At 39.1% G+C, this 25,626-nt stretch overlaps 1 protein-coding gene across 1 annotated transcript in view; it reads right to left on the reverse strand.

The window, feature by feature from the left end:
• LOC136863826 (chromatin-remodeling ATPase INO80) overlaps window positions 1–25,626 on the reverse strand; it is a 396,793-nt gene that overhangs the window by 354,865 nt on the left and 16,302 nt on the right. Inside the window, exons 2-3 of the mRNA XM_068226103.1 lie at window positions 20,035–20,132; window positions 6,030–6,235 (exon numbers count right to left, since the gene is read on the reverse strand). Coding sequence (XP_068082204.1) covers window positions 6,030–6,235; window positions 20,035–20,132 — 304 coding nt within the window. The remainder of the gene's footprint in view (window positions 1–6,029; window positions 6,236–20,034; window positions 20,133–25,626) is intronic.

Below are 25,626 nucleotides of genomic sequence, written 5' to 3' on the forward strand. Positions count from 1 at the left end.
CCGAAGTCGCACATTTTATTCATTCACTGGCTCCTATGGCCCAAATATTATTTGACAGTTTGGCCTTACGAACACATCTAACTAAAAATTTGTGTTAAATCTTATTGTGTTGTCTTTACATACTTCAACAACTGAGAATGCCCTCCTTTTTACACTCCCAACTACTCCACAATATGTCATTGTGTTTTAACCGTATAATGTAGGAGAGTTCTTCAACTAACAGAAACGATGCACACCACCAGCACCTTTTCACCTTGTGGCCCACTGATCCCTTCAAATGCTGGGCCATTTTAAAAGTTCAGGACTAGTCAACAGAAGAACTGGCAACTCTGCCACTGTCCGGTCCCAAGTCTGGAATGACAAAGGTGGAGGGTTTGCTGGTCTGGCATCCAACTGTAAAACTGCCAACGCTGAGTGTTGGGCGGCGGGAAATAACCTGACTCCCTAAGGGGGCCAACAGCTTCAGGTAAATGAACCCCTTAGGTGGAGTGATGGTCCCCACAGTGGAGGAAACGCCACTGAAATCTATTATGCAGTGTCTGTTCTCCAGATTAGGGGCAGCTGCACAAGGCAACTGTACTCCAGACGAGCGGCCTCATTACCACCTCACTGGATCACATCCAGAGTTGCAACTCAGGACCTAGACCCACACAGGCGACACCTTGACATTCAAACATGGAAGGTCTCTTAAGAAATACTCCACCGGCTGAACCAAGAGTTCAGAGAAGGCAGCATTCAGATACAGTGCGCTGCCACTTAAAAGATATGCAAGAACCTCGTTTATCCAGATTTAGTGGGACCGGAACTGATCCGGATTATCAGGAAAAAAAACTAAAAAACAAATACAGCAGGCCTACATGTTATATAATCCATTAATAAGTTGTACATTAATACCTTTTTCAATTGTACAAAAAAATATAAGAACACTTTTGTTACATTTACGACTCTGTTTTATGCACTAAAATAATGTGCGAGTTTTTTCTGTTCTACATTTGTATAGTATTTGCACACAGCACAAACACAAATACGTTTTACTAACATCAGTTCTGCTGGTGTGGTTTCAGTCTGAGATTCTAAATAGGCCATCAGTTTGTCCAGCTGCATTGTTGCCTCTCCATGAGTCACTGTTTCTTCTGATGGAGCGCTGGTTTTATTTTTGAATTCACGATCACTCTCGCCATCACCTGCCGAGGAATAAGAAGCAATAATTTCTTCATCTATCATTATGCCGTAAGCTGAATCACAGTCATTTTTCAACCAGTCAATTACATCATTCTCATCTACCTCCAAGCACCCGGTAATGCGTGCAAATGGGTCAAGGAACTCAGAAGAGTCCACAACTTCACAAACCTCTGTGGTAGATGCACAGATAGAAGGCCATAGACGTTTCCAAGACTTTTTAATAGTCATTTCACTAACTTGAACCCATGCAGATGCGATCATATAAATAACGTCTTTCATATTTAGTGATTTCAATACCGATAGTACACCATATTCCCCCTCTTCTTCAATCAGTTTGCTGAGCAGCTGCCTCCTGTAAAACCGCTTGATATTTTCCGATACTCCCTGGTCCATTGGTTGAAACAGACCTGTTACATTAGATGGCAGAAATTTCACTCGGATATCACCACTCCCGTATGTGATGGCGCATTGTCAATGAACAAAATGGCCTTCAGTGGTAAACCTTGTTTCGTTAAAAACCTTTCTACCTTTGGCAAGAGGTCTTCTTGGAGCCAGTTTTTGAAAGTTCCACTGTCCATCCATGCATTCTTTTGATTTCCCTATTATCAGGAGAGGAAATTTATGTCGTCCAGATGCATTTGTGCATGCCATAATTGTCATGCGATCTTTACTTCTTATATAACTCCTTGCTGATTCATCTAATTTCCCAACATAGTTGGTCCGTTATTGGACACTACTCATTTGGAACAAACATATCAGGTTCCCTATGGGAATCAACATCTTTATCATCTAATTTAGACGCTAGTGCCTTATTTGGTAGCATGCGATAAAACAGCCCAGTTCCATTGGCATTATACATCTGATCTGGCATTAAGTTATCGGAGCAAATATTCCTTTATGAAAATGTCAGCAGCGACTTAACCCCTGAAAAACTTTCACCAGTCACTGAAAGGTGCCGTATGCCATGACAAGCTTACCACTTTCCAACCAACCCTGACTAGCTGAGAAGTTAGGATCTCCATTTGCTAGCTTGCTGTTTAAGCTTGTAAAATCGGCCCTGCAATCGAAACACAAGGCTCTCTTTTTTTCACTAAACCACATGAATAATGCGTCATCTAGAGATTCATTTCTAGCTTTCTTTACTGTGGCACGATTCTCTAAACTACCTTTCGTCATCAGTTTAAAGCAGAAGTCTTCAATTTCTTTTTGGTTTTTTTTTTTTCCAATCAGAGACAGCTGAAGTCCCTACGCCATAGTCTACAGCAATATATTTCAAAGGTTCTCCTTCGTCCAGCCTGTTCAATGCTTCTAAAATTTTGTGCATGGAAACAACCACTTTCTTCCGTTTTGAAGCCATTTCACGCTCACTCAAACAATACAATACTGCACAGTAAAATACTGTAACTGTACAACGTAGTGTTAACCTTCAGCTAGTGATGTGGTCTCTCACAGACTACTGGATATGATGACTCATTCCCTTCATCTTTCTTCATCTTAAGCAATCACACAGCGGGTCATTACTGAGCAATGATGTGAACCCGAGATAACGTCTGCAGTAGTGGAAGAGTGTCATAGACTCCGTGCCAGTAGGACCTCATTAAAAAAGTGTTTGATGAAGTGACTAAACGTTGTTTACCAAGCGGCATAGCTCTGCATGCTGAAGCACGTTAGTAGCGTGTTGCATTCAGAAGAGCGTGGGTTTGAATCCCACCTCGGCATCCTGGGAATGGTTTTCCATGGTTTCCCATTCTCAATTCCAGACAAATGCCGGGACGGTACCTTCGATAAACCGTGGCCGAATTACCTCCAATTCCTGTCCTTAACTATCCTTGGCGGAAAAGACATACAAGCAGAGTCGACCCCGTAAAAGAAATACTGTACAAGTAAAAATATATTTTTATTACCTTCGATCCGGACTAATGAGGGCCGGATGAACGAGGTTCTTGCGTACCATGAAGTTGGAGGCACGGAAATACCCCAGTATCACATACACGAATGAGACAATCAAGAATCAAAGCAAAACAGATAACCTACTTCTCTACACACAATATAAACTCACTCATGCAAACTGGTAAACTAGAAGTGATCACCGACATAATGGAGCAACACAAAATTCTTATCATGGGATTACAGGAAATTAGAAACACTGACCAGGATGCCTTGGAATCTCAAGGGTACAGACTTTATAATGGTATACCCAGGAAGAGAGTGATGAAGAATGTCCCACAATTTGGAGCAGGATTTTTGGTCAGCCTTAAAATAATAAACTCGGTTCAAGAATTCAAATCAGAGTCTCCACAACTCTCAACGCTCACCTTAAAGGAATCTAATAAAATCTATACTATAACAAATGCCCATGCTCCCATTAATGATAAAAACAACTCCTCAAAAGACCATGAGGAAACAGAAGAATTTTGGTACCTACTGGACCAGACCATAGATAACATACCCATACACCATGTAAAATTATTAATAGACGACTTCAACGCTCAACTAGACAGAGAAAGAAAATACTGTGACATCATTAGAAAATGGCCAGCACACAAGAGAACAAATAAAAATGGAGAGAGACTAGTTGACCTGTGTAAAAACCATAACTTAATCTCAAAATCTACGTTTTAAGAGAAAACCCTCAACAGCTCAAAAGATGGAAACACCCTGACTACACTAAAGGAGAATGGCAACTGGATCACATCTGCATGGACAAGTACACCAAAAAAGAGATCTATAACATCAAAGTCCTGCAAGGAATACACACAGGTTCAGATCATTACGTAGTTAAAATTGAAATTAAACTCACTCCTTAGAAGAGGCAACAAAAGCAAGCCACTAAAACTCAAAGAAAAATAAATCCTACCCAGCTAATCAACAAAGAAAGTTACTAAAAAGCAACTGAAAATATAAAAATCACAGATAAACTTGAAGACTTAGTACACAACATTAAACAAATTGCAGAAGATCTGGCTCCAATTAAACCACATACAAAAAACCAATGGTGGAACAGCGAACATGATGAAACAGTGGAGAAAAAACATCAGACATGGCCATTACATCAGTCTCAAAAATCAGAAATATCCTATCAAAATCTAGTAAAACAGAGAAAAGAAACTGCCCAAATCTTAAGAAGAATAAAAAGACAGCACCATAAGGACACACTGCAATTAACTGAAGAAGAATTCAAGAAAACTCAGTCAAGAGACTACTACAAAACCTTCAGAAAACAGCTCCGAAAATATGAACGCCCGATCCTACCGATGAAGAATGAAAATGGTAAGCTGGCTCATAACAATAAAGACAATGCAGAAATTCTGGCTAAATATTTCAACAGGCTTCTAAATTGTGAGGAACCTACAGAACTCCTTCATTTGGATACCAACACCTCAATGAAAACACCAACACAGAACATCAAAGCCCCTCAAAATAAAGGAAGTCTACCAAGCACTGAATAAATTTAAAAAAAACTACAAAGCGCCAGGAGAAGATCACACCTTTGCAAAAATCTGGAAATATGCAGGAAGATTAGCAAAAGTTGCCCTCCATCAACAACTTGTCTCTACGAGAACACTGGACAACAGCCCTCATTCACCCACTGCACAAAAAAGGAGACAAAACAGACACTAATAACTACAGGGGAATCTTGCTCTTGGACATAACATACAAAATCCTTTCAATAATCATCCTATTATACAGATCTGTTGTTGCTCCTGAAAATGAGGATTTTTATAAGAAAAAAATGCAAACGATAAATTGAAGCAGGTGAAAAACAATGGATGATTACTCCTCGAAAGCAAACTGTATGTGAAATGTACTTCAGTGGGTCCTGTATTTAATACGTTGCATTATTTTTAAATAAAATTGTGAGTTTCAGGTTAAGTTACATATGTTTGATGTCAAAAAGACTTTTTTAACTCTAGTCTACATAAGACCTCCCAACAGTACACCAATCTTCATACAGTTACAAAGCATAGTTTCTGAGAATGAAGGGTAAAACTTGAATTATTAAAAACTTGAATTATTATTTCACATATGGCAGAATTGATATAAGAAAGAGCCTTAGATATTTTGATGTAACATAATAATCAACCTAATTTGGATTAAGCTGGACCAGAGGTTCGAAAGGTACATAAGGCAGGCAAAAGAGAGGTAAATACATGCGAGATCTTGAAAAAGAAGCCACATACGTTAGTAGCAGATAATTGAGAAGGGTCTGTTCACTAGTTTATAAATATCACAATCCTTTTCCTAGACATGATACAGAAGACTTACATTATTCCAGTTCACATAATTCTTACCACTTACAGTTTCACTTAAGCATTACCAGAAGTGTTTGACATAGAACATAATGGTAAACTAATATGAAAACTTCCACTGCTACATTTACAATCCTTCACAAACAATTCTAAAGAAGGACAATAACAGTATCTGATCATCAATCACATCTGCCTTTCAATTATTGATCACAGACTCAGAATTCAACAGAATTTTTTAATCAATGTACTGAAGGAAGGGTATAACCATTTCTAACAAACAAAACATCACAAAATCTGTAATTAATGAAAACTAATTTAGAGACCAGAAACGAGATAGTAAATCCAAAACAGAGTTCAAAGTCACTTCCTATGTTCTGTACAACAGTAACAGTATTTGCTCAGCTTGAGTACAGTCAACCCAAATACTTCTTCACATGATCCACTATTTTGTTTTGTTATTATCTTCTTACTGAATTATATTTCAACAAGATGCTTTATAATCGGGAAAAATAAATTTACTTCCTCGATTTTCAGATTTCCACTCATTTCCAGCTTATATAACCATCTACTTACGTCTGGACATAACCTTCTACTTACGTCTGGAGAAGTGTAGTACTGAGCTCGAGCCTTCTTAATAAGAAGATGATGACGTAGCATGTTCTGTAAATGCGTTTCTGTAATTGGCTCATCCTCTCCATCATCTGAGGAGTCTGATGAATCACTAATCAGCACGTCTCTTAACCAAAAACGGTTGCTATCAATATGTGTGAAGTTGTAGAGACGAGCTTTATCAGCTCTTCTTTCTGGAAAAACAAAACCCTTCATAAAATATCATTGCAAAAATAAATTTAGGAGGCATGTCCCAAAATCAAATATTTTACAATAATTGTAAAAGGAACTTCCTTAATATAAGTCTGCCCAGATATATGCTGATATTTTGATCACTGTGATAAATGGTTGGTTCCATCTATTGATTCTGAACTTCAATGACTTAAAGACTAATATATTCATAAGTAGTTACACTGCAATAATTCCCTGATTTGCTACTCAGTCTGATTTTTCTCAAAATTCAAAATATATAGCAGATTCCACAACATTTTTGATTGAAATCATATACTGAAATAGAATATGGCAGTTAATTGAAAGATGTTACAAATCAATTCATTGTATTTTATTCAACTGAGGGACCCCTGACCTAGATGTTAGGCTCCATGAAACAAATGATTCAATTTATTTTTATAAAACCTATCCAAATATACTTAGGTCTTAAAACAATCTTCAGAAAATGCCAATTTAAGGCATATTACAGTGTATCAAGGAAGCACATATTTTAAATTTTCCTCTTTAATGCTCTTTCTCAATTTATTGTGTATATTATATATTTACATACTTGGAGATATCATATGAAAAAGTCTGAGAAGAAACAGTCTGGGGGACTTCACATAATTATAAGTGAAAGGGTTGTTAAGTCACTATCAACAAAATAAAGCACATAAAATTTAATTTCCACAAACAATTGAATGAAAATGTTATCACAGGGTACAACCTGGTCATAGAGGATTCCCTCAATGTACCAGTGTGGTGGTGGTGGTAGTAGTGATGGTGGTGGTGGTGCTGGAGGAGGTATCATGGGGCAGAAAAATGAGATTAGCCCCAATGTGCCCTTGAGTGCTGTGTGTTCCAGATCCTGTTCTCCTCAAAAACCTACTTCAATTATCACACAGTGATACAAGACAAAACCATCAATGAATTAACCTGGAATGCTGTCCTTGATGAGAAAATCTATTTTGGGGAGTATCTTCTGCCCATCCTCTTTAATGCTTTTTCTTAACATCAGGTAATATTTTCTTGAACCTTGACAAATCTGTGAATAGAACAGACCTTTCCAGTTTAGTCGATGATGAGTGAAGAGGATACATGCTTCCCAATACTGTCAGGTTAGTAAATGACTTCTGGATGGTCTTCTAGAAATGACACATGCTTCTGTGACTCATTTTCTTTGTTTTGTACTGATAATGACTCCTGATACCTGTCCCATGAGATTTCAAGCTAAGACAGTTGACTAGCAGTGGTTACAAAAAACTTGCAGCCATGGAAATTGATCCCTCGTGCTATACGTTTCCCTTCTGCAACCTGATCCATATCTTGAACAATAGGGAAAATTCAGACACTAACCTTGTCCTGACTTTGGGCTAGTGTGATATTCTGCTGCAGAGACAAATATGTTCAACCCTCAAATTCCTCAGACTCCATTACCAGTAAATATTTTGACACCACTGTCACTGCTTCAAACTTTTTTATCAGAAGGATGTAGCTCAAGTAATGATACACATTTTAGGGTTGGAACATGCAATAACCCCATGATACTGTACGTCATATGGTGCAGAAGTTCATTGTGAAGTTTCCTTTCAATAGGGGAAGTTAAGTGGTTAGCAGAACCACATAAAAAGGTTAAATGACTAGATATTTAATATGTTGTAAACTCACAATCATTTTATCTACCAGGTGGAGACAAGGATAGCATATTAGCACCACCAAATTCCATAAACCTTTATTATCTCTCAAGAAATGTGAGGCATTAACCCTAGAAGTACCAAGGTATGGCACAAAGTACCACAAAACAGGTTTTTCTCCTACAATTTCTGCAAATGCAAAGAGAAAGGTGTGAAAAAATATTTATTGTTCTTTAGTATGATCCTTTTAACTTTTTGTTATAGTTGTGTGCTTCTTTCACCTAAATTACCATTTTATATGATTTCTGAACTTTGGTAACTGACGATACCACACGCAAAAATCATTCATTTCTCTAGTGAAATTAATGAAAATCCATGGCTTGTTTCCAGTCATTTGACCACGTCAGGAATGAAATGAATGAAGCCCACATCCAGCGGCGAGGATACCAACTGTACCAAAGCCGAATCCTGTTGCACTCCTCTGGGGCAAAGATTAATGACCGACAGATGAAATGGTATTGGAGTGTGTTGCTGGAATGGAAGATAACAGGGAAAACCAGAATACCCAGAGAAAAACCTGTACCACCTCAGCTTTATCCAGCACAAATTTCACGTGGAGTGACCAGGATTTGTACCACGGAATCCAGCGGTGAAAGCCCGGTACACTACCGACTGAGCCACTGAGGCTTTTATTCATTTCTGTACTATCCCTTATTATTACCTTTACTTTCATTCCTATGCTGCAGTGTTACTGCTGTACAATAATACCTAATATTTCGCATGGCTACACTGCTGTAATTGTTGTGAGAGCCATTCCTTTACTGCAGAATATATATGAAAAGGGATGATTACCTGAGCAACAGCATATTGAGGGAAATATAGAACATTTGGACGTGATAGGGATGTTTCTGAAATACATGAAGCTGAAGATAGGACTGAAAATATTGAAGACATTCAATCAAGAAACAAAGAGAATAAGGTTACATTGGTCAAGTTCAGGATGATGGTGTACAGTAGATATAAGTAGTGCTATATCCATTGAAACTAGGGATACAGAAACTTTCATTACAACTAGTTGTATCATTCAAAGAATCTATTACAGCAAACCACCCAGCCATCATCGATGACATGTACAGAATGTTATTACAGCTCTTGAAAGTCTTCTTGCAACTAGCAAACTAAACAAGCCTAATCCTGTGGAAGCTTTTGGTAAGTTTTTCAACGGTGACATTATACAAATGTTGATCAGATATAAACAGGATTTTTATTCCTGAACATCAACAGTTGGTAGGACTGGCCCTGCGCTTCTGCTATGCTTAGGTGTGACCGTTAGGAGTGGGGAGAGTGTGCTGTCAGATATTTCCCGCCGTTCTGTCAAGTAACGCTCATGATGTCGGAGCAACAGGTGTACCCCTCCACTGCGCAACGCATAATTATAAAATTTCTTGCTCGTGAAGGAGTTACAGCGGAAGAAATTTTGCCAGAGATTGACTGCACAGTTCGACGATCAAACATTGTCAAGGACGCGTGTGTTTGCCTGGCATAAAAAGTTCAAGGAAGAACGAGACCACGTGGAAAATCAACAACACGATCGCCGTCCTCAGACCAGCATTACAGACAAAAACATTTGTGCGGTTAAAGACATTATTGACAATGATCGACGGGCGAGAGTATAAGAAATTGCAGAACAAGTCGGAATCAGTTATGGGAGCTGTCAAGCAATCATCACGAAAAACCTACAGTTCCGTAAAGTGTGTTCCAGATGGGTCCCTCGCCTTTTGACCGAAAATCTGAAGTTGAGATGTTTAGAGGTCTGTCAGAAGCTTACAGAATCGTCGCAATAAGACCTGTCTGTGTCGGTGCGACGCAAAGCAACTTTAAAAAAAAAAAAAGCTTACAGCAAGGTTTGCAGAAGACGGTGATGCATTTTTGAGTCAGATCGTCACCTGCGACGAAACATGGGTCCACCACTACACTCCCGAATCCAAACAAGCCAGTAAGGAGTGGTGGATGAAAGGGGAGGCAGCACCAGTGAAAACCACGACTAGACTGTCAGCTGGCAAGGTACATGCAACCGTTTCTTTCAATCGGCAATGCATTTTACAGACTGAATTTTTGCATGAGCGACCCGCAATCAATGCTGCTTACTACTGAGAGCTGTTGAACAAGGCGAGGGTTGCATATCGCCACAAAAGATGTGACCAACCAATTCAACAGGTCATCCTCCTCCATGACAATGTGCGGCCCCTTACTGCAGCTCTAACCATCTCCAAGCTAAAGAAAATGCACTAGACTACACTTGATCATCCCCCTTACAGCCCGGACTTATCGCCCTGCGATTTCCATTTGTTTAGACTGCTTAAAGAGGCTCTAGGAGGGCAACGATTTGAAGATGACGAGAATGTGGAAGTCTTCATGCGCAACTGACTGGTGACACGACCCTGTTCTTTTGACGATGAGGGCATCAAAAAGCTGCCCATACGCTAGGACAAATGCATTTCCAAAGCAGGAAACTATGTGGAAAGATAAATTGTAGTTGCCTTGTGTTTTACAATAAACCCATTTAAATAAAAAATAAAATCCTGTTTATATTTGATTCCCTCTTGTAGCTAAAACTGTACAAGAGACAAAGAACTTGAGACAAGATCACATTGACTAATGACATTGAAATACACCGTTCAAAAAAATTAGGTGAACTTGGTTTTGAACGTATGCCATGCACCATAAAACAATACCCAGATATATTACTAACTAAACCTTTATTCTTTACCGTTGAAGTAAACAAAAGAATATCGATGGATTTGCGTTCATTTTCAGAACGCAAGCGGAAATGTCCAAACAGGCCAAAAACCAAGAGATAACAGTCATCCAGGGTGGATTTTTATCACAGTTGGAGAGCTTCAGTATAGTGTATGTCCTCCACGAGCATTTATCACAGCTTGGCAACTATATGGCATGCTTCGTGTAAGTCGACGGAGGTCACGTTGCAGTATCAGGTCCCATTCTTCAATGAGAGCCTGTACGATGTCTTTGAGAGTCTGTGGTGGAACGGGACGCCCACGAACACTTCTGTCAAGCCTATCTCACACATGCTTGATGGGATTAAGGTCGGCACTCACTGCTGGTCATTCCATCTCTTGAATGTCCAGTTCTTGCAAGACAGCTCTGGTGATGCATGCTACTTGAGCCCTGGCATTGTAGTGCATGAGTACGAATTCAGAGCCAACATTGTATGCAGCAACCAACACATGTTGTAGCACTATCTGCTCGATGTACCCCGCAGCAGTAAGATTACCACGGACGACGACAGGATCCGTACGGCCATCAATACTGATGCCACCCCACACCATCACAGAACCTAGTCCAAATCGGTCGCCTTCCTGGACAACGTTTGGCACGTATTGCTCACCACGGCGTCTCCATACACGTTGACGTCCATCACGCTGTGTCAGGGGAAATCTGGACTCATCTGTGAACACAGGTCTCCACTGGCAAAGTTCCCAGATGACGTGGGTACGGGCAAACTGAAGGCGAGCTGCGCGATGTTGCTGAGTTAAACGGGGCACTTGAACAGGATGTCTGGGTCGTAAGGACACTTCTCTTAACCTGTTCCTTACTATCTGGTCAGACACCGTGACTCTAGTGACCCTCCTGAGGTCTTGTTGCAGTTCTCTGGCAGTTGCTGAACGATGCCACAATGCACAGATGGTCAGATATCAGTCATCCTGTGGGGTTGTCATACGTGCACGACCTCGTCCAACCCTCCTTGTGAACTGGCCTGTCTCACTGTAGCAATTTCACAAGCGGTGAATAACTGACGGAGAGACATTGAGATCCACAGCAACACGACAAAAAGTCCATCCTTCCTGGATCAAAGTGATGACCCTTACGATTTGAACCTCGTTAAGAAGTCTCATGGGATGTGCTGGATTACCTACAACATGCTCAAATTGCTGCAGTAGTCTGTGTACCTCACAACGATACACGGACGCACTGCTATTCACTTCGTTTTGAGGGGTCACCTGACAGTTTAATGAACGGCTACCCCTACAGATGGAGTATAACTTCGATTTGACATACCCTGAGTAGCTAAGGTCTCAAGGTATGCTGTATGACCATTGGAACTCCATCTACCAAATTAACGTTCACATACCAGACGTTACAAAACATTTTCCCCTAATTTGTTTGAACGGTGTATTAGCATATTGAGAAATGACTGGCAAATCTTAGGACAGTAAGGGCTACTTATTTTTATGGGTGTAAATAACGATGAAAAACTCCATGTATGGTCAAGTTTACTGGGAAGAAGTGCATACTACGAGTTGTAAAAGATTTCTAGATATTCATAAATATATCAGACTAGCAATTACCCATGGCTTTGCTTGCGTGGATTTTGTAATTTGTTAAAAGTAATAGTTCAATACTACGGCATTATCTGAAAATACCTTACGTATAAAAACTCAACGAAAAATTGACTTTCATTTACCCCAGAAACTCTTTGTAAACCACATTATATCGTCGAAGCTTGATTCTCTTGTAGAGGACAAGGCTCTCACTATCCTGATCCATAACATGTTAAGAAATAATACTGTCAGCATTTCAGGTCACGCAGACAAATGGCGTTCTACCGGGCGACCCTCTCAGCCCTTTATTGTTTAATGTAGCTATTTATGATGTGGTTCAAGCAATAAAAGAGGTGTCAAATGAAGTAACCATGTATTTGTATGCTGATGATATGGTTCTAGGATCACATGATGTTAAAGAGCTACAAAAAGCATTGGATGCACTGAAAAACAGGACAGATACAAATGAATTGCAAGTGAACATTGAAAAGACTGACTACATAATTTTCAGGAAGGGAGGACGAATACCCTCAAGTGACAAAGTGACTCATAAAACGGAAACATGAAACAACGTAAACAGTTTTAAATATCTGGGCTTGACTATGCAGACAACAGTAAACTCCTTTTTTTTTTTTTTTTTGCTAGTTGTTTTACGTCGCACCGACACAGATAGGTCTTACGGCGACGATGGGACAGGAAAGGGCTAGGAGTGGGAAGGAAGCGGCCGTGGCCTTAATTAAGGTACAGCCCCAGCATTTGCCTGGTGTGAAAATGGGAAACCACGGAAAACCATTTTCAGGGCTGCCGACAGTGGGGTTCGAACCTACTATCTCCCGAATACTGGATATTGGCCGCACTTAAGCGACTGCAGCTATCGAGCTCGGTGTAAACTCCTTTAGGCTTCATATTAAGCTACGTGCTGCGGCAGCTATGAAAGCAATATTTGACATCAAGAATTTAAATAGATTATCTCTTGAGACGGCCATGATCTTGTTTGACGCAAAAAATAATTCCTATTTTAACATATGGACTGGAAATCATTTGGGATAAGCTAACAAAGAATGACCTACACACTCTAGAAAAAATCAAAGCCGGATTCTTAAAGACAACCCTCTGTGTATCCAGATTTACTAGATCAAGACTGGTTTATGAACTTGCAAAGGAGCCTTTTTTTTAATTGAAGATTTGAGATTCTAGCTCACTCTACCTTATACAGACCATTGGAGGAAACTCTTGGATGAAAGATTGGCCAAAAGGAATGATATTTGTACTGAATTCTATTCAACAGAAGCAATGACGAATAGAACTTGGACCAATACAAACCAGGATCTCCGACATTTTGTCAATTCTATGGCAATTCATGGATACCACTATAAACTCTGCAAAACTAAGATCTTTCATGAATCTGATGATAGTTGTGTGTGTGTGCACTGTGTGATTTGACTTGTCCTCGTTACCATGTTGTGGAATGCTCTAAGCAAAATAAGCCTATAATAGACTTATGCTTAAAATGACATGTAATCGCTTTATATACACAAATTGTGTGCTCTATTAAAAATTATTGTTATTGCCCTGTGGAGCTAAGATGAACATGCGACTTAGAACTGTAGATGTGAGAAAGAGTCTTCTCTCAAATAAAAAAAAGTTTATTTTTAAAGGGGATTCCAAATACCTATTTCCACATCGGTAACATCTTCACTTTTTGAGATATAAGTATCCTCATAAAAAATAATTCAACTCTTTCTTCACTTCTTTTCACCCCCTTTTCCGAAAACAAAAATAAATACACTGAGTGGCATGAAAAATGCAACACTTCAATTTCCTTCAAAACTGATTATTTTTTTTAAATTTTATGACACTAATCCACTATCTTATGATAGATTTTAGATAGAGTTTATTTAGCATCCTTTCCACTTCCTCAAGCGTAATTTCACCAACATTATGTTCCTCCTCCCTACGAGCTTGGTTGTTCGCGACACCACCAGGAAGATTTCCTTGTAAGTTGAGAATATTTTCAAAATATTCCCTCCACCTCTCCAGTGATTCCCTGGGATCTATTATGAGTTCACCTGAATTACCCAAAACACGGTTCATTTCCCTTTTAACTCCCTAAGATTCATTATTACCGTCCAGAAAGGTTTCCCTGCTGCTTGACCTAGCCTTTCCAGGTTATTAACAAAATCCTCCCAGACTTCTTTTTGGATTCAACAACTATTTGTTTCGCTCTGTTTCTTTCATCTACGTACAACTCCCTGTCTGCATCAGCCCTTGTTTGGAGCCATTTCTGATAAGCCTTCTTTTTATGTTTACAATGTGCTCTCACTTCATCATTCCACTAATATGTTCGCTTTTTCCCATCTTTACACACAGTTGTTCCTAGGCATTCCCCTGCTGTTTCTATTACACCATCCCTGTATGCCACACATTCTCTTTCTATATCCATAACCTGCTTACTGTCCACTGTTCGATACTTCTCACTGATCATATCCATGTACTTCTGTCTAATTTTCTCGTCCTGGAGATTTTCTACCCTTATTTTTGTTTGCTGACAGATTTCACTTTATCCTAGGCCTAGGGATACTTAATTCACTACAGATCAGATAGTGGTCTGTTTCACCAAAAAATCCCCAGAAAACCCATACATTCCGAACAGATTTCCTGAATTCAAAGTTGGTTATGTTATAGTCTATTATGGATCTGCTACCCCTACTCTCCCATGTGTAGCGGAAGGCCTCATGCTTGAAGAATGTATTCGTAACCGCTAAACCCATACTTTTTTAGCATCATGAAACTTGATTACAATACCCATCTATTTTTAATAATGTATTAAATTGTGTGTAAACAAAAAATATTGCACTTATTTAGTACCAAAAAATTGACTATTGTATACATTTTACTACAAAGCGTATTGTACAAAGATTTTTAGCACATCTCTCAAATTTAATTATTATGGTGTACACCTCATCATATAAAACATACACCGATGTAATACGATTAACAGTTCACGTTTGTATAAACATTTTAGCCCTAAAATGAATAATTTTGTAAATTATTAGTATAATTTTATGAGGGATGTAAATTTTAATGTATTTCTAATGTCTTTGTTTTCTTTTCTTTCTTCGCCGATGATGACATACAATTTTTGTCAAAACCGGTCCCATATGACTAAATAAATGACATGTGAAGATTTAACAGACTTGTAGAATCTATCACATAATTTACTTCAGTATTGAATAGGTGGACCTTATAACTCCCTTGTTTATTTGTGAACCTTGATTCAATACGAAACTAGTAATGAAGTTTTTGACTTAAAAAAAAAACATACTATCCCGTAAGTCCAGCAAACGCTTCCCATTCCTATTAGCTTCTATATCTTCCCCATATTTACCAATCACTGTTTCGTATCCTTCAGTTCTATTTCCAACTCTTGCATTCAAATCGCCCATTAGCACTATCCTCTCCTTGCTGTTTACCCTGACTACGATGTCACTCAATGCTTCAAAAAACTTGTCAACTTCATCTTCATCTGCACCCTCACATCGTGAATACACTCGAGACAATTCCCATATCATTCGCTCGTTTACGTGCCCAACAGAAACCATGTTGCGTGCAACAGTATTCTTGATGAATAGCCTCCGCCTTTCCCTTTTTAACACCTGTCAAGTACACTTTATAATCTCCTACCTCTTCTTCGTTATCTCCCCTTACCCGAATATCACTTAATCCTAGCACATCCAGGTGCATCCTCTTTGCTGACTCAGCCAGTTCTACTTCCTTTCTTTCACAAGCCCCATTAACACTGATAGCTCCGATTCGAATTCCATTTCCTTCGCCAAGTTGTTTCCAAGGAGTCCCTCGCCTGTCAAATGGGAGTGGGACTCAGTTACTCCCATAGGTCCGAGGCTTGCTTAAAATGTTCTGAGCTCAGTAAATTCATGAAGAAGGATGCTACTCTACTTACACACAGTCCAAGTGAGGATCTCTCCTCTAACGGGTTAGAGACCACGGTGGATTGTATAATACTAGTCGTCTGAGCAAGGAGGATCATGACTCAGAATATGTCCGAGATGCCCACTCCTATTCCATAGCAACTGGTATCACAACTTTCAGGACCACTTACTAGGCCACTCAGCCGTTGCCCACGGTTCACGAACTAGGACGTGACTACAGTAACCCACACCATGAACCACAGTTATAAAATAAATATAAATTAATATATCTAAATCTTACATGATACTTTTGCTTAATGAAAAGTTTTTAGTCAATGAACTCTAGTTATTGAAAACTAGTGTAGCAAAATGTAAATATATCATAGGATTTAACAGAGAACAACATTATCAAGACACAGATACTCTAGAATGAGATTTCCAGGTAAATGGAACGTACTGATAATGCTGGTCTGTGATAAATTATAGGCAGGTTACAAAACCAACGACCATTATAGCCTACAGTAAAGATTTAATTAGGAATGAGTAGCTTCAATGGGATAGTCAAATTAATAGGAAGGCAAAGTTAACTAGAAATGAGGAAATTAACAAGGTGTTATGGGAGTGAATCACCAATGCAAGGTCAAAGAACATGCATATATCTTGTATGATGCTCCAAAGTGAAGCTTTTGCAGTAGCCAAGTCTCTTGGAAACAAAAAGGTCTAAGCATCTACAGGAATGCTGGACAGCTTCAAGAAGAGATACAATAGTGCGGGTAAAGAATTTTGTGGAGAATCTATAGAAGTCAATAAAATTGTAGTGTATGAGTGGAAATCAAAGCTGCTAGATCTGATTACAGACTATGAACTTAGAGGCATTTTCACTGTGGACAAAGCAGGAAGGCTTTCTTTCAGGCATTACTAACAAAATCACTAATCATTAAAGAAGAAAAGTGTATCAGCAGTAAAATGTTTGGGTTCACAGTGTTACTATGTGAGAATATGGTTGGAGGATTTTAAAAACCTCTCGTGACCAGGAAGGCAGTGAAACCAAGATGTTTAAAACACCTAAAAAACGATTGCCTCCCATGGTTTGGCAGCCCCCAACATGAGGAGGTGAGAAGAGGTGAAAAAAATGTCTAAAATGACCGAAATTTTCGATGTATGTGTATGTTCCACCACAGCTATCAACCAAAATTAATACACTTGAGTTACTATCTAACAAAAAAAAAATTCTGAGGTTCCCACCTTCTGCAATAAGTGTATCACAGCTGATGGATACACAGTCAAACCTCAATATCTCGAACCTCCATTAATCGAATTTTCAGTATCTCGAAGTTACTTAAATTTCCCAGCTGTTTGTCCTGTTTTTCACATGTATTTTTTTCTCTATTACTCGAAATTCGGTTACACGAATTTCTCGATTTCTCGAAGCAAACGTTTCCTCCCTTGAAACAAAAAATACTCTAACTCGAATTTTGTACAGCATTAACTGTGCAATACGGCATTTGTGGTTTGTGAGGAACAGTAAAGGAAGGTTTATAGTGATGCTGGGAGCTAATATGACGGGAACTGGAAAACTAAAACTTCTAGTGATCGGAAAATCAGTGAAGCCTCGCTGTTTCTCGGGTGTGAATTAATTATTACATGTAATAAATATCATTTTTGGTCCGTACTGATGATATTTGATTGAAATAATAACATTAAGTTATTTATTAGACCACCTAATCAATACAAAATCGTCTTGGATGATTTACATAAATTTGTTAACTAATAGTGGTACATGTTTCGCCTTCCCTGAAGGCATCATCAGCCATAGCCTTAACCTTAAATTGAAAATAAGTGTCTAAATAACATGTAATAATGAAATGAATTTTAAAATCTTGAAGAGATTTGAAGTAAAATAACATTAAAAATAACAATGATGGTTTAAAAATACAATGTGATGAGATATAATAGTGGAAGTATTAACAAAATTAACATTAGAAGGTTGCTAAAATAAGTGCAATGGATAAAACAACAGATGAGTCTACTGTCAGACCTAAGACGAAACGCTGGTTAATAGAGCGAACGCCTGAAAAGCCTTACATCTGATGTTTTTGACATTTTTGAAATGCTCTATTGGTGAAAAATATCTAATTCCCTCCATGGGAATTTAGAATTTTCCAAGTACAATAGACGCGTTATGACTCTGGCAATGAGTAGCCATGGCTTTTCTAAGAATTCGAAAGGTCGCATGTTTTGATATCATTCTGCAGATTTGAGAAACACACAGGCTCTGTACAACCGGTTGTCGTGGCTAGCGATGTGCAGTAAAGATGCGGTCGTTTATTGTCAACGAGTTCTGTGTGTGTGTGAAAAGAAGCAGTGTGGTTACCGCAGTAGTTGCCAGTGGTATCCATTAACTTATTGTTAGGCCGCAAATGTAACAACCCTTGAGTTTTCGCATGAGATTCTGAGAAAAAAAAGTCTTGTATTTGGAGAAATACGGTATCACTCCAGAGATTTCTGTGGCAAACACTTCAGCTTTCTTCTTCAAACAGCGTAACCTAACCTAACCGTATATGTAGCCTATCATGAAAACATATTCGAAACGCATGTAGAGAAATAATCTCCTTGCGAAAAATTTACATCTAAATAGCCGTAACTAGACGCGAGAAGATATGAAATATCCTTTGAAATCAGTGATGTACTCTGCCATATCTTGAGGTGTATCACATTCTTACTTAATTTCCATATATAACATTAAAATTAAGATGTTGTTTATTCAGTCTTTATTTTTAATGAGTTAACAACTGCTATCGGCCCCGTTATTTACGCATTTATTTCGAAAATGTGTTATCCTCTTTCATTTCGAATTTTCTTTAGAGAACAGCAGTCAATGGGTATTACTGTTATTACTAATCAACTCCAACATCGCCTTCGAATGTCGACGAGAGAAATCGCTAGTGCATATAGCGAGGAAACTATGCCGAAGGTAATCGATCGCATGCAATATCATCGCTGGGGTGCATAAATATCGGTAACAGAAAAAATCGTGCGCGCTTAATCGCTCGTAACAACGGATGCGCCAGTGATAGGGTTCTCGCTGTAACCGAAGGACGATACACAGTTTTTTTTGTTTTTTTTTTGCTAGGGGCTTTACGTCGCACCGACACAGATAGGTCTTTTGGCGACGATGGGATAGGAAAGGCCTAGGAGTTGGAAGGAAGCGGCCGTGGCCTTAATTAAGGTACAGCCCCAGCATTTGCCTGGTGTGAAAATGGGAAACCACGGAAAACCATTTTCAGGGCTGCCGATAGTGGGATTCGAACCTACTATCTCCCGGATGCAAGCTCACAGCCGCGCGCCTCTACGCGCACGGCCAACTCGCCCGGTGATACACAGTTTAATATAGGAATGTTGAAGGGACAGAAAAAAGTAGTCGCTATAATGGAGTTCTCGTTATATGTCGTACTCGCTATAGCGGACTTCTACTGTATATCATTTTATTTCATTGGTTTCATTTCTAGTACATTTGGATCATTAAACTTTGTTTTTTATCTACCTCTTGATAAAACTTACAACACCTACATTCTAAAAGTTGTGTTAGTAAATATATTTTGTGTTGATCAGAACGTGGTGTATTGTTAAATCTCTCCCATAGACTAAATTGTGGAAAACTTTTAACCTTAAGCCTAAGCAATGAATGAAATAATGAGACATCAAAAATTGACATACAGACCTTCACACAACAATTCACAAACCAGATCCATCACCAACGAAGATAGCTTTGAATTATTTTTTTGGAAAATTCCACGTACAAAGATGACTGCAAAAATTAAACTTGTTTTCGAGGAGTATATCAATGAAAGGAAATAACAGCCATAGGAAAACATACCTTCTCTACTGCTAAAAACTCCATTCGACTTTTCTCTCCTGGAATCATCTGCTTCACCATATTGATCATACTCTGCTTCACTGTTGGTTTCCCCATCACTAGAACACAAAACAATAATAATTACTAATCAAACAAGTTTTTTAAATACAGTTTCCACTTTTACACAACACGCAAACAATTCTCAATCAATCAATCAATCAATCAATCAATCAATCAATCAATCAATCAATCACTACTGATATGCATTTATGGCAGTCGCCCAGGTGGCAGATTCCCTAGCTGTTTTCCTAGCCTTTTCTTAATGATTGCAAAGGAATTGGAAATTTATTGAACATCTCCGTTGGTAAGTTATTGCAGATATAGTTGCTCAAAAAGAAAATAAGCACATGGCATTTAATATTTTATCAGACTTAATTTTAATTAAAATTACCAAAATATAATTCACCTCCCATATATGAGGGTCATTCAAAATCAAACAAACCAGAGGCTATAAAATGAAAACCTGCACCATTATTTTAAAAGTATTGCCCAGCACTGTTGAGGCACTTGTCGCACTGCAACACAAGGTAGTGAACTGCCATCTCGTGAAATGACTGGGGCTGCGTTGGGAACAAGTTGCAAATGTACTGTTTGGCGTCGTCGTCTGAGGTGAATCGTTTGCCTTTAAGAGCATTCTTTAGCTCACCAAAAATGACAATCAAAGGGAGACAGGTCTAGACTGTATGGAAGGTGAAAGAGAACCTTCCATTTGTATGTCTGCAAAAGCTCCTTGACTGCGTTTGCTGTATGGGGCTTTGCATTGTTGTGGAGCAGAATTATCCCACGGGTGAGCAGTCCCGGTTGTTTCTGTACGATCGCTGCATATTCACTGTTGTCTCATGCTTCACAAGGTCCATAAGAAGGGGCCATTTTGGTCAAAGAAGAAGCTGAGCATAACCTTTCCTGCACTTGTGCGGACAGCCTTGGATTTTCCGGTGGTGGCGACCCTGCATGCTTCCACTGGAGACTTTGTAGTTCTGACTTGGTTTCGAAGTGATGACACCATGCCTTCTCTCCATGACAGAACTTGGTATAGCGCAGTAGGTGCTAAGAGAGAGTCCCATTCGACATGCTTCCTGTGCTGGTTGACGACTGTGAGCGTGAGATACCCAATGGGCACACTTCTCCAAAATTTCGATCTGTCCTTTATGACAACATGAACAATTCCGATGTTTACCCCGACCTCTGCAGCATTGGCTGCTACCGTAACTCACCGTTCTTGCATAATGAGGGCATCCACCTGCTGGACAATGGCATCAGCAATGCAGTGTGGCGTTCCAGACCGTGCATCATAAGAAAACGACATCCATCCTTCCCTGAATCTCCCGTGCTACGCCTTGACACTTGCAACGGACATGCAGTGCTCTCCATACACTTGTGCGATTCTTTGACATATTTCCCTTATCCAAACTCCTTTGGCTGTCAGGAAACGCACTACACATCTTTGCTCTTCTTCTGAAGCCTCCATTTCACTGTTTTCAGCACGACTAAGTGCAGTGGACAGTCGACGTATGCTCGCTCTGTTATCATGTGGGAGTGAACCTGTCTCCCTCTAACAGTGGGTTTGTGACCTCAGCGCTCTTATATGAACTCGACAAATATATTGACAGGGCGGACCAACCAATCACCTGTTTTATATTATATGACATATGGACTGCACCTTCTTCTGCAGGCAATGACAAACAATCCTTTCAGTGGTTTTCATTTTAAAACCTCTGGCTCATTTCTTTTTTAACCAACCTAATAGACACAAACCCTGTGGATACCCACAACAAATGTTACATCTATACGTTCAACTGTTTCTGAGAAAAGTATACTTGTGAGGAACCTATTCACTACCATGCGCTCAATTTTTCTTTGAGTGATGTATAGTCATAAAAATGGAAATGACTTGAGAAAAATTTTACATACTCTATTTTATTATATTTAGTATGATTCTTTGATAAACAGATATCAATTACATTATAAACAAAATAACACAGAACACAATTCCTCCTCCAGGGACTATCCTGATGATCAGTGTAATCTCATTTGTTTTAACCTTATTAAATCTGTTTTTGATTACCCATATTAATACTGATGCAGCAGTTCCAGAACTTAACGTTCAAGAAGACATTCATTCAACATTTTATGAATGAAAAATATAGAGAACGTATATGACACGCTTATTTACAGTGACATCTAGTAACTGTTTCTTAGGATTTTTGTTTGTAAACCCTGGACAGGTCGCACGGCATCCGTGAGACGCCATCTAATTTCTATTACATTTCACTGAAAGGTCTATGGGGTTATGATATTTTTGCTCTCCCTACCTTCAAGTAACAGCCTCTTTGTGAATCGTATGCCAATTGTTTGGGTTTAGTTACAATTGTTAATTTGTAATGAGAGGATTACTTCACTGCTGACTCCTATGGCGTATGATAAATGCCACATGACCTCTCCCACTACTTGAATGCAAGATCTTTAGATTAGTATTTCTGCGCTGTTTTTTCATACCTTCAAATTATACTTTTGAGTTATATTATTAACTCTTTATAGGTGCATTGAATTGTAAAATGGATGGCAAAAAGTGCAGATGTGCAGTTAGTGCATGATATGATTCACGAATAAAGTGAACAAAACGTACAAGATGAAGAATGGTGTGAATCAGAAGAAGACCATGTAGAAACCTGTGAAGAAGATACGGACACCAAACAGGACATTGACAATTGTGATGTAAGTGACCCTGAAGATGATCACTTTACAAAGGGAAAATTAAATGTATCATCCTAATTCAAGATGAAGATGATGTCACATATCATCCAAGTGTTTCACTGGAAGTGACAAAATTTCCAAATGGCATAAAAACAGTCCATCAAGAAACGTTTGCACGCAATGCCACATTATCGTTGCTCATTTACCAGATGTGAATGTCCCAGTAAAACATGCTAAACCACCAGAGTGTTGGGAATGCTTATTTGATGAGAAGATAATTTCTCTGATTGCTGAATGTACAAACAAAATTCTGAAGTTCAACCTCAATGCACTTGAGAGATGGATGCTAAACCAACTGATTTAGTTGAAATAAAGGAATTGCTTGGCATATTAGACCTGTGTGCTGCTAGAAAGGACAATCATGATGATGATGCTTGTTGTTTAAAGAGGCCTAACATCGAGGTCATCAGCCCCTAATGGTATGAAATGAAATGACAACAAAAAGTTCAAAAAATCCACTGACCAACATAAATAAAAATGTCATGAAAAATGAATGGATGGACATGAACCAAAAAAAAAAAAAACACAAACAAGAAACAAACAAAAAAACAGTGGATCCGACTCAAAAACGGTCATAAATAGTAGTATTACTGACCAAGGGACCACTTATAAACCACAGTCCTGAATCAATTATGCTTGATGTCTAAAGGGGTCCAAAAACCAGGTCTACGGCCCCTCAGTATGGTACATGTCGCGAGTACAGTAGAACCATGATATTTCTCAAGCTGCGGTACTAATCAAAGGTAGCATAAACTCACGGTGTTCCAAACATTAAGGTACTACTCACAAGTATTGTACGTCACTCATAGCCAACACAAACCGATGAGGTTCCTCACCTAGGTGTACTAATCACAGGCGCCGGCATTCCCGTGGTGTTCCTCACGTAGTGGGTACTAATCACTGGCAACGCAGACCCACGGTGTCGCTCATATAGTGGTACAACTCACAGGCAACGCCCAGACCCGTGGTGTTGCTCACATGGGTACGACTCACGGGTACTGGAAAACCACACTGAACCCCGCTTGAGTGCTACGAATCACAAAACTATTCAGTACCTAACAGAATGGTACTACTCGCAAGTAAAAGCAACCCATGGTGTTCCGCGCGTGATGTTACAAAAGTAGTTTCATGGTTCCAAGACAATCATCCCTTGGTCGCCCCTTTTAGTTGCCTCTTACGACAGGCAGGGTATACCGTGAGTGTATTCTTTGTCGGCGTCCCCCACCCACAGGGGGTGAAAGGACAATCACATTAATACAACAGAGATATTAGAAACTGATAAGACTGGTATAGAAATGTCTCGTCTTATCACGACTGAAAAGCAATTCAAATTTATATTATATTGCTTGGAATTTGACCACAGTGACACCATACACAGATGAGAAAACAAGTTGACAAGTTAGCTGCAGTCCGAGAAGTTTTTACTTTGTTACAAACTTGAACTACGTGGTGCATTACTCCTTGCAAAATTAATGAATAAGGTTAGAACTGCACTTAACCTAAAAATTGAACAAAACTACTATTGGACAGATCGTGTAAAACATTTGTTCAACTAAGGTTAAGCTGAATTGAGAATCCCACCTTCCAATACTTATTTGTATTTTAATGCTAGTCTATGTATTTATGTAACATAATCCAGCTTAAAATCTAAGTACAATATTTAAAAGTACCGGTACATGTTTCATTCCTAATGTTGAACAGATTTTATCTCAAACTCGAACACTGACTTGTAGAGGCTTTAACCAAACATGAAGGAACATTTTATCTTATCATCATAAATGTTTTTATTTTGTTTATGCCAATTTTTGTATCTTTCTTAGCTGAAGATGTTCCACATTAGGAATGAAACATGTTCTTTTAAATACTGTAATTAGATTTTAAGCTGGATTATGTTACATAAATACATAGACTAGCACTAAAATATAAGTATTGGAAGGTGGGATTCTCCATTCAACCTAACCTTAGTTGAGTTGATGCCAATACAGGACAAAAAATGAGATTTATAAGTTGAAACATTTGTTGGTAACCAAGTGTCTGAGCTACAACAACTGTCACCTGTAGAACAATGGAACCATGTGATGTCGCAGGACAATCCAGCTGACATCATTTCAAGGGGGATTGAACCACATCTTCTAGACAACCAGTCATGGTGGGCGGAGCCATCCTGGATCTATATCAGCCACAGTCAGCCTGGCCTGTCAGCGACATGAAGAAAACTCTCGAACTCACTGATGTACCAGAGCAACGGAAACCAGCTGTTTGCTTACTTATTTTCAGTCATTTCCTTGAAGACTTAATCCAATGCTTTTCTTCTTGGTCACGGCTGGTGAGTCATGGCCTTCATACTGAGGTACATGAATAACCTCAGGCTTCCTGCTTCAAGGAGACAGGTGGGAGGTCTGACTGTAGTCGAACTTCGAGAGACATCACACTGGATCATTAGCACTGCCAAAGGACGAGAATATGGTAAGGAGCTTCAAGACCTGAGACTTGGCAGAAACGACAGCAAGTTGAGGTCTCTTCATCCCTTTGTAGATGCAAACCAGACACTTGGGGTCGGCGGCAGATTGGAACGACCTGAAGCTCCACACAGCAAGAAACATCCCATCATCCTACCTCCTAATCACCATATGACCAGGTTGTTAGTAATGTGCGAGCACATGCGACTTTTGCATGCCATACCCCAACTTTTGCTTGCAACCAATAGACAACGATATTGGATACTTAATGGTAAGTCAGTCATTAGGCACATAATGCACAAGTGTCTCCCTTGCTACTGGTTAAAGGTACGTACATCAA

Source organism: Anabrus simplex, chromosome 2 (assembly GCF_040414725.1).
Source record: "Anabrus simplex isolate iqAnaSimp1 chromosome 2, ASM4041472v1, whole genome shotgun sequence".
Taxonomy (NCBI): Eukaryota; Metazoa; Arthropoda; class Insecta; order Orthoptera; family Tettigoniidae; genus Anabrus; species Anabrus simplex.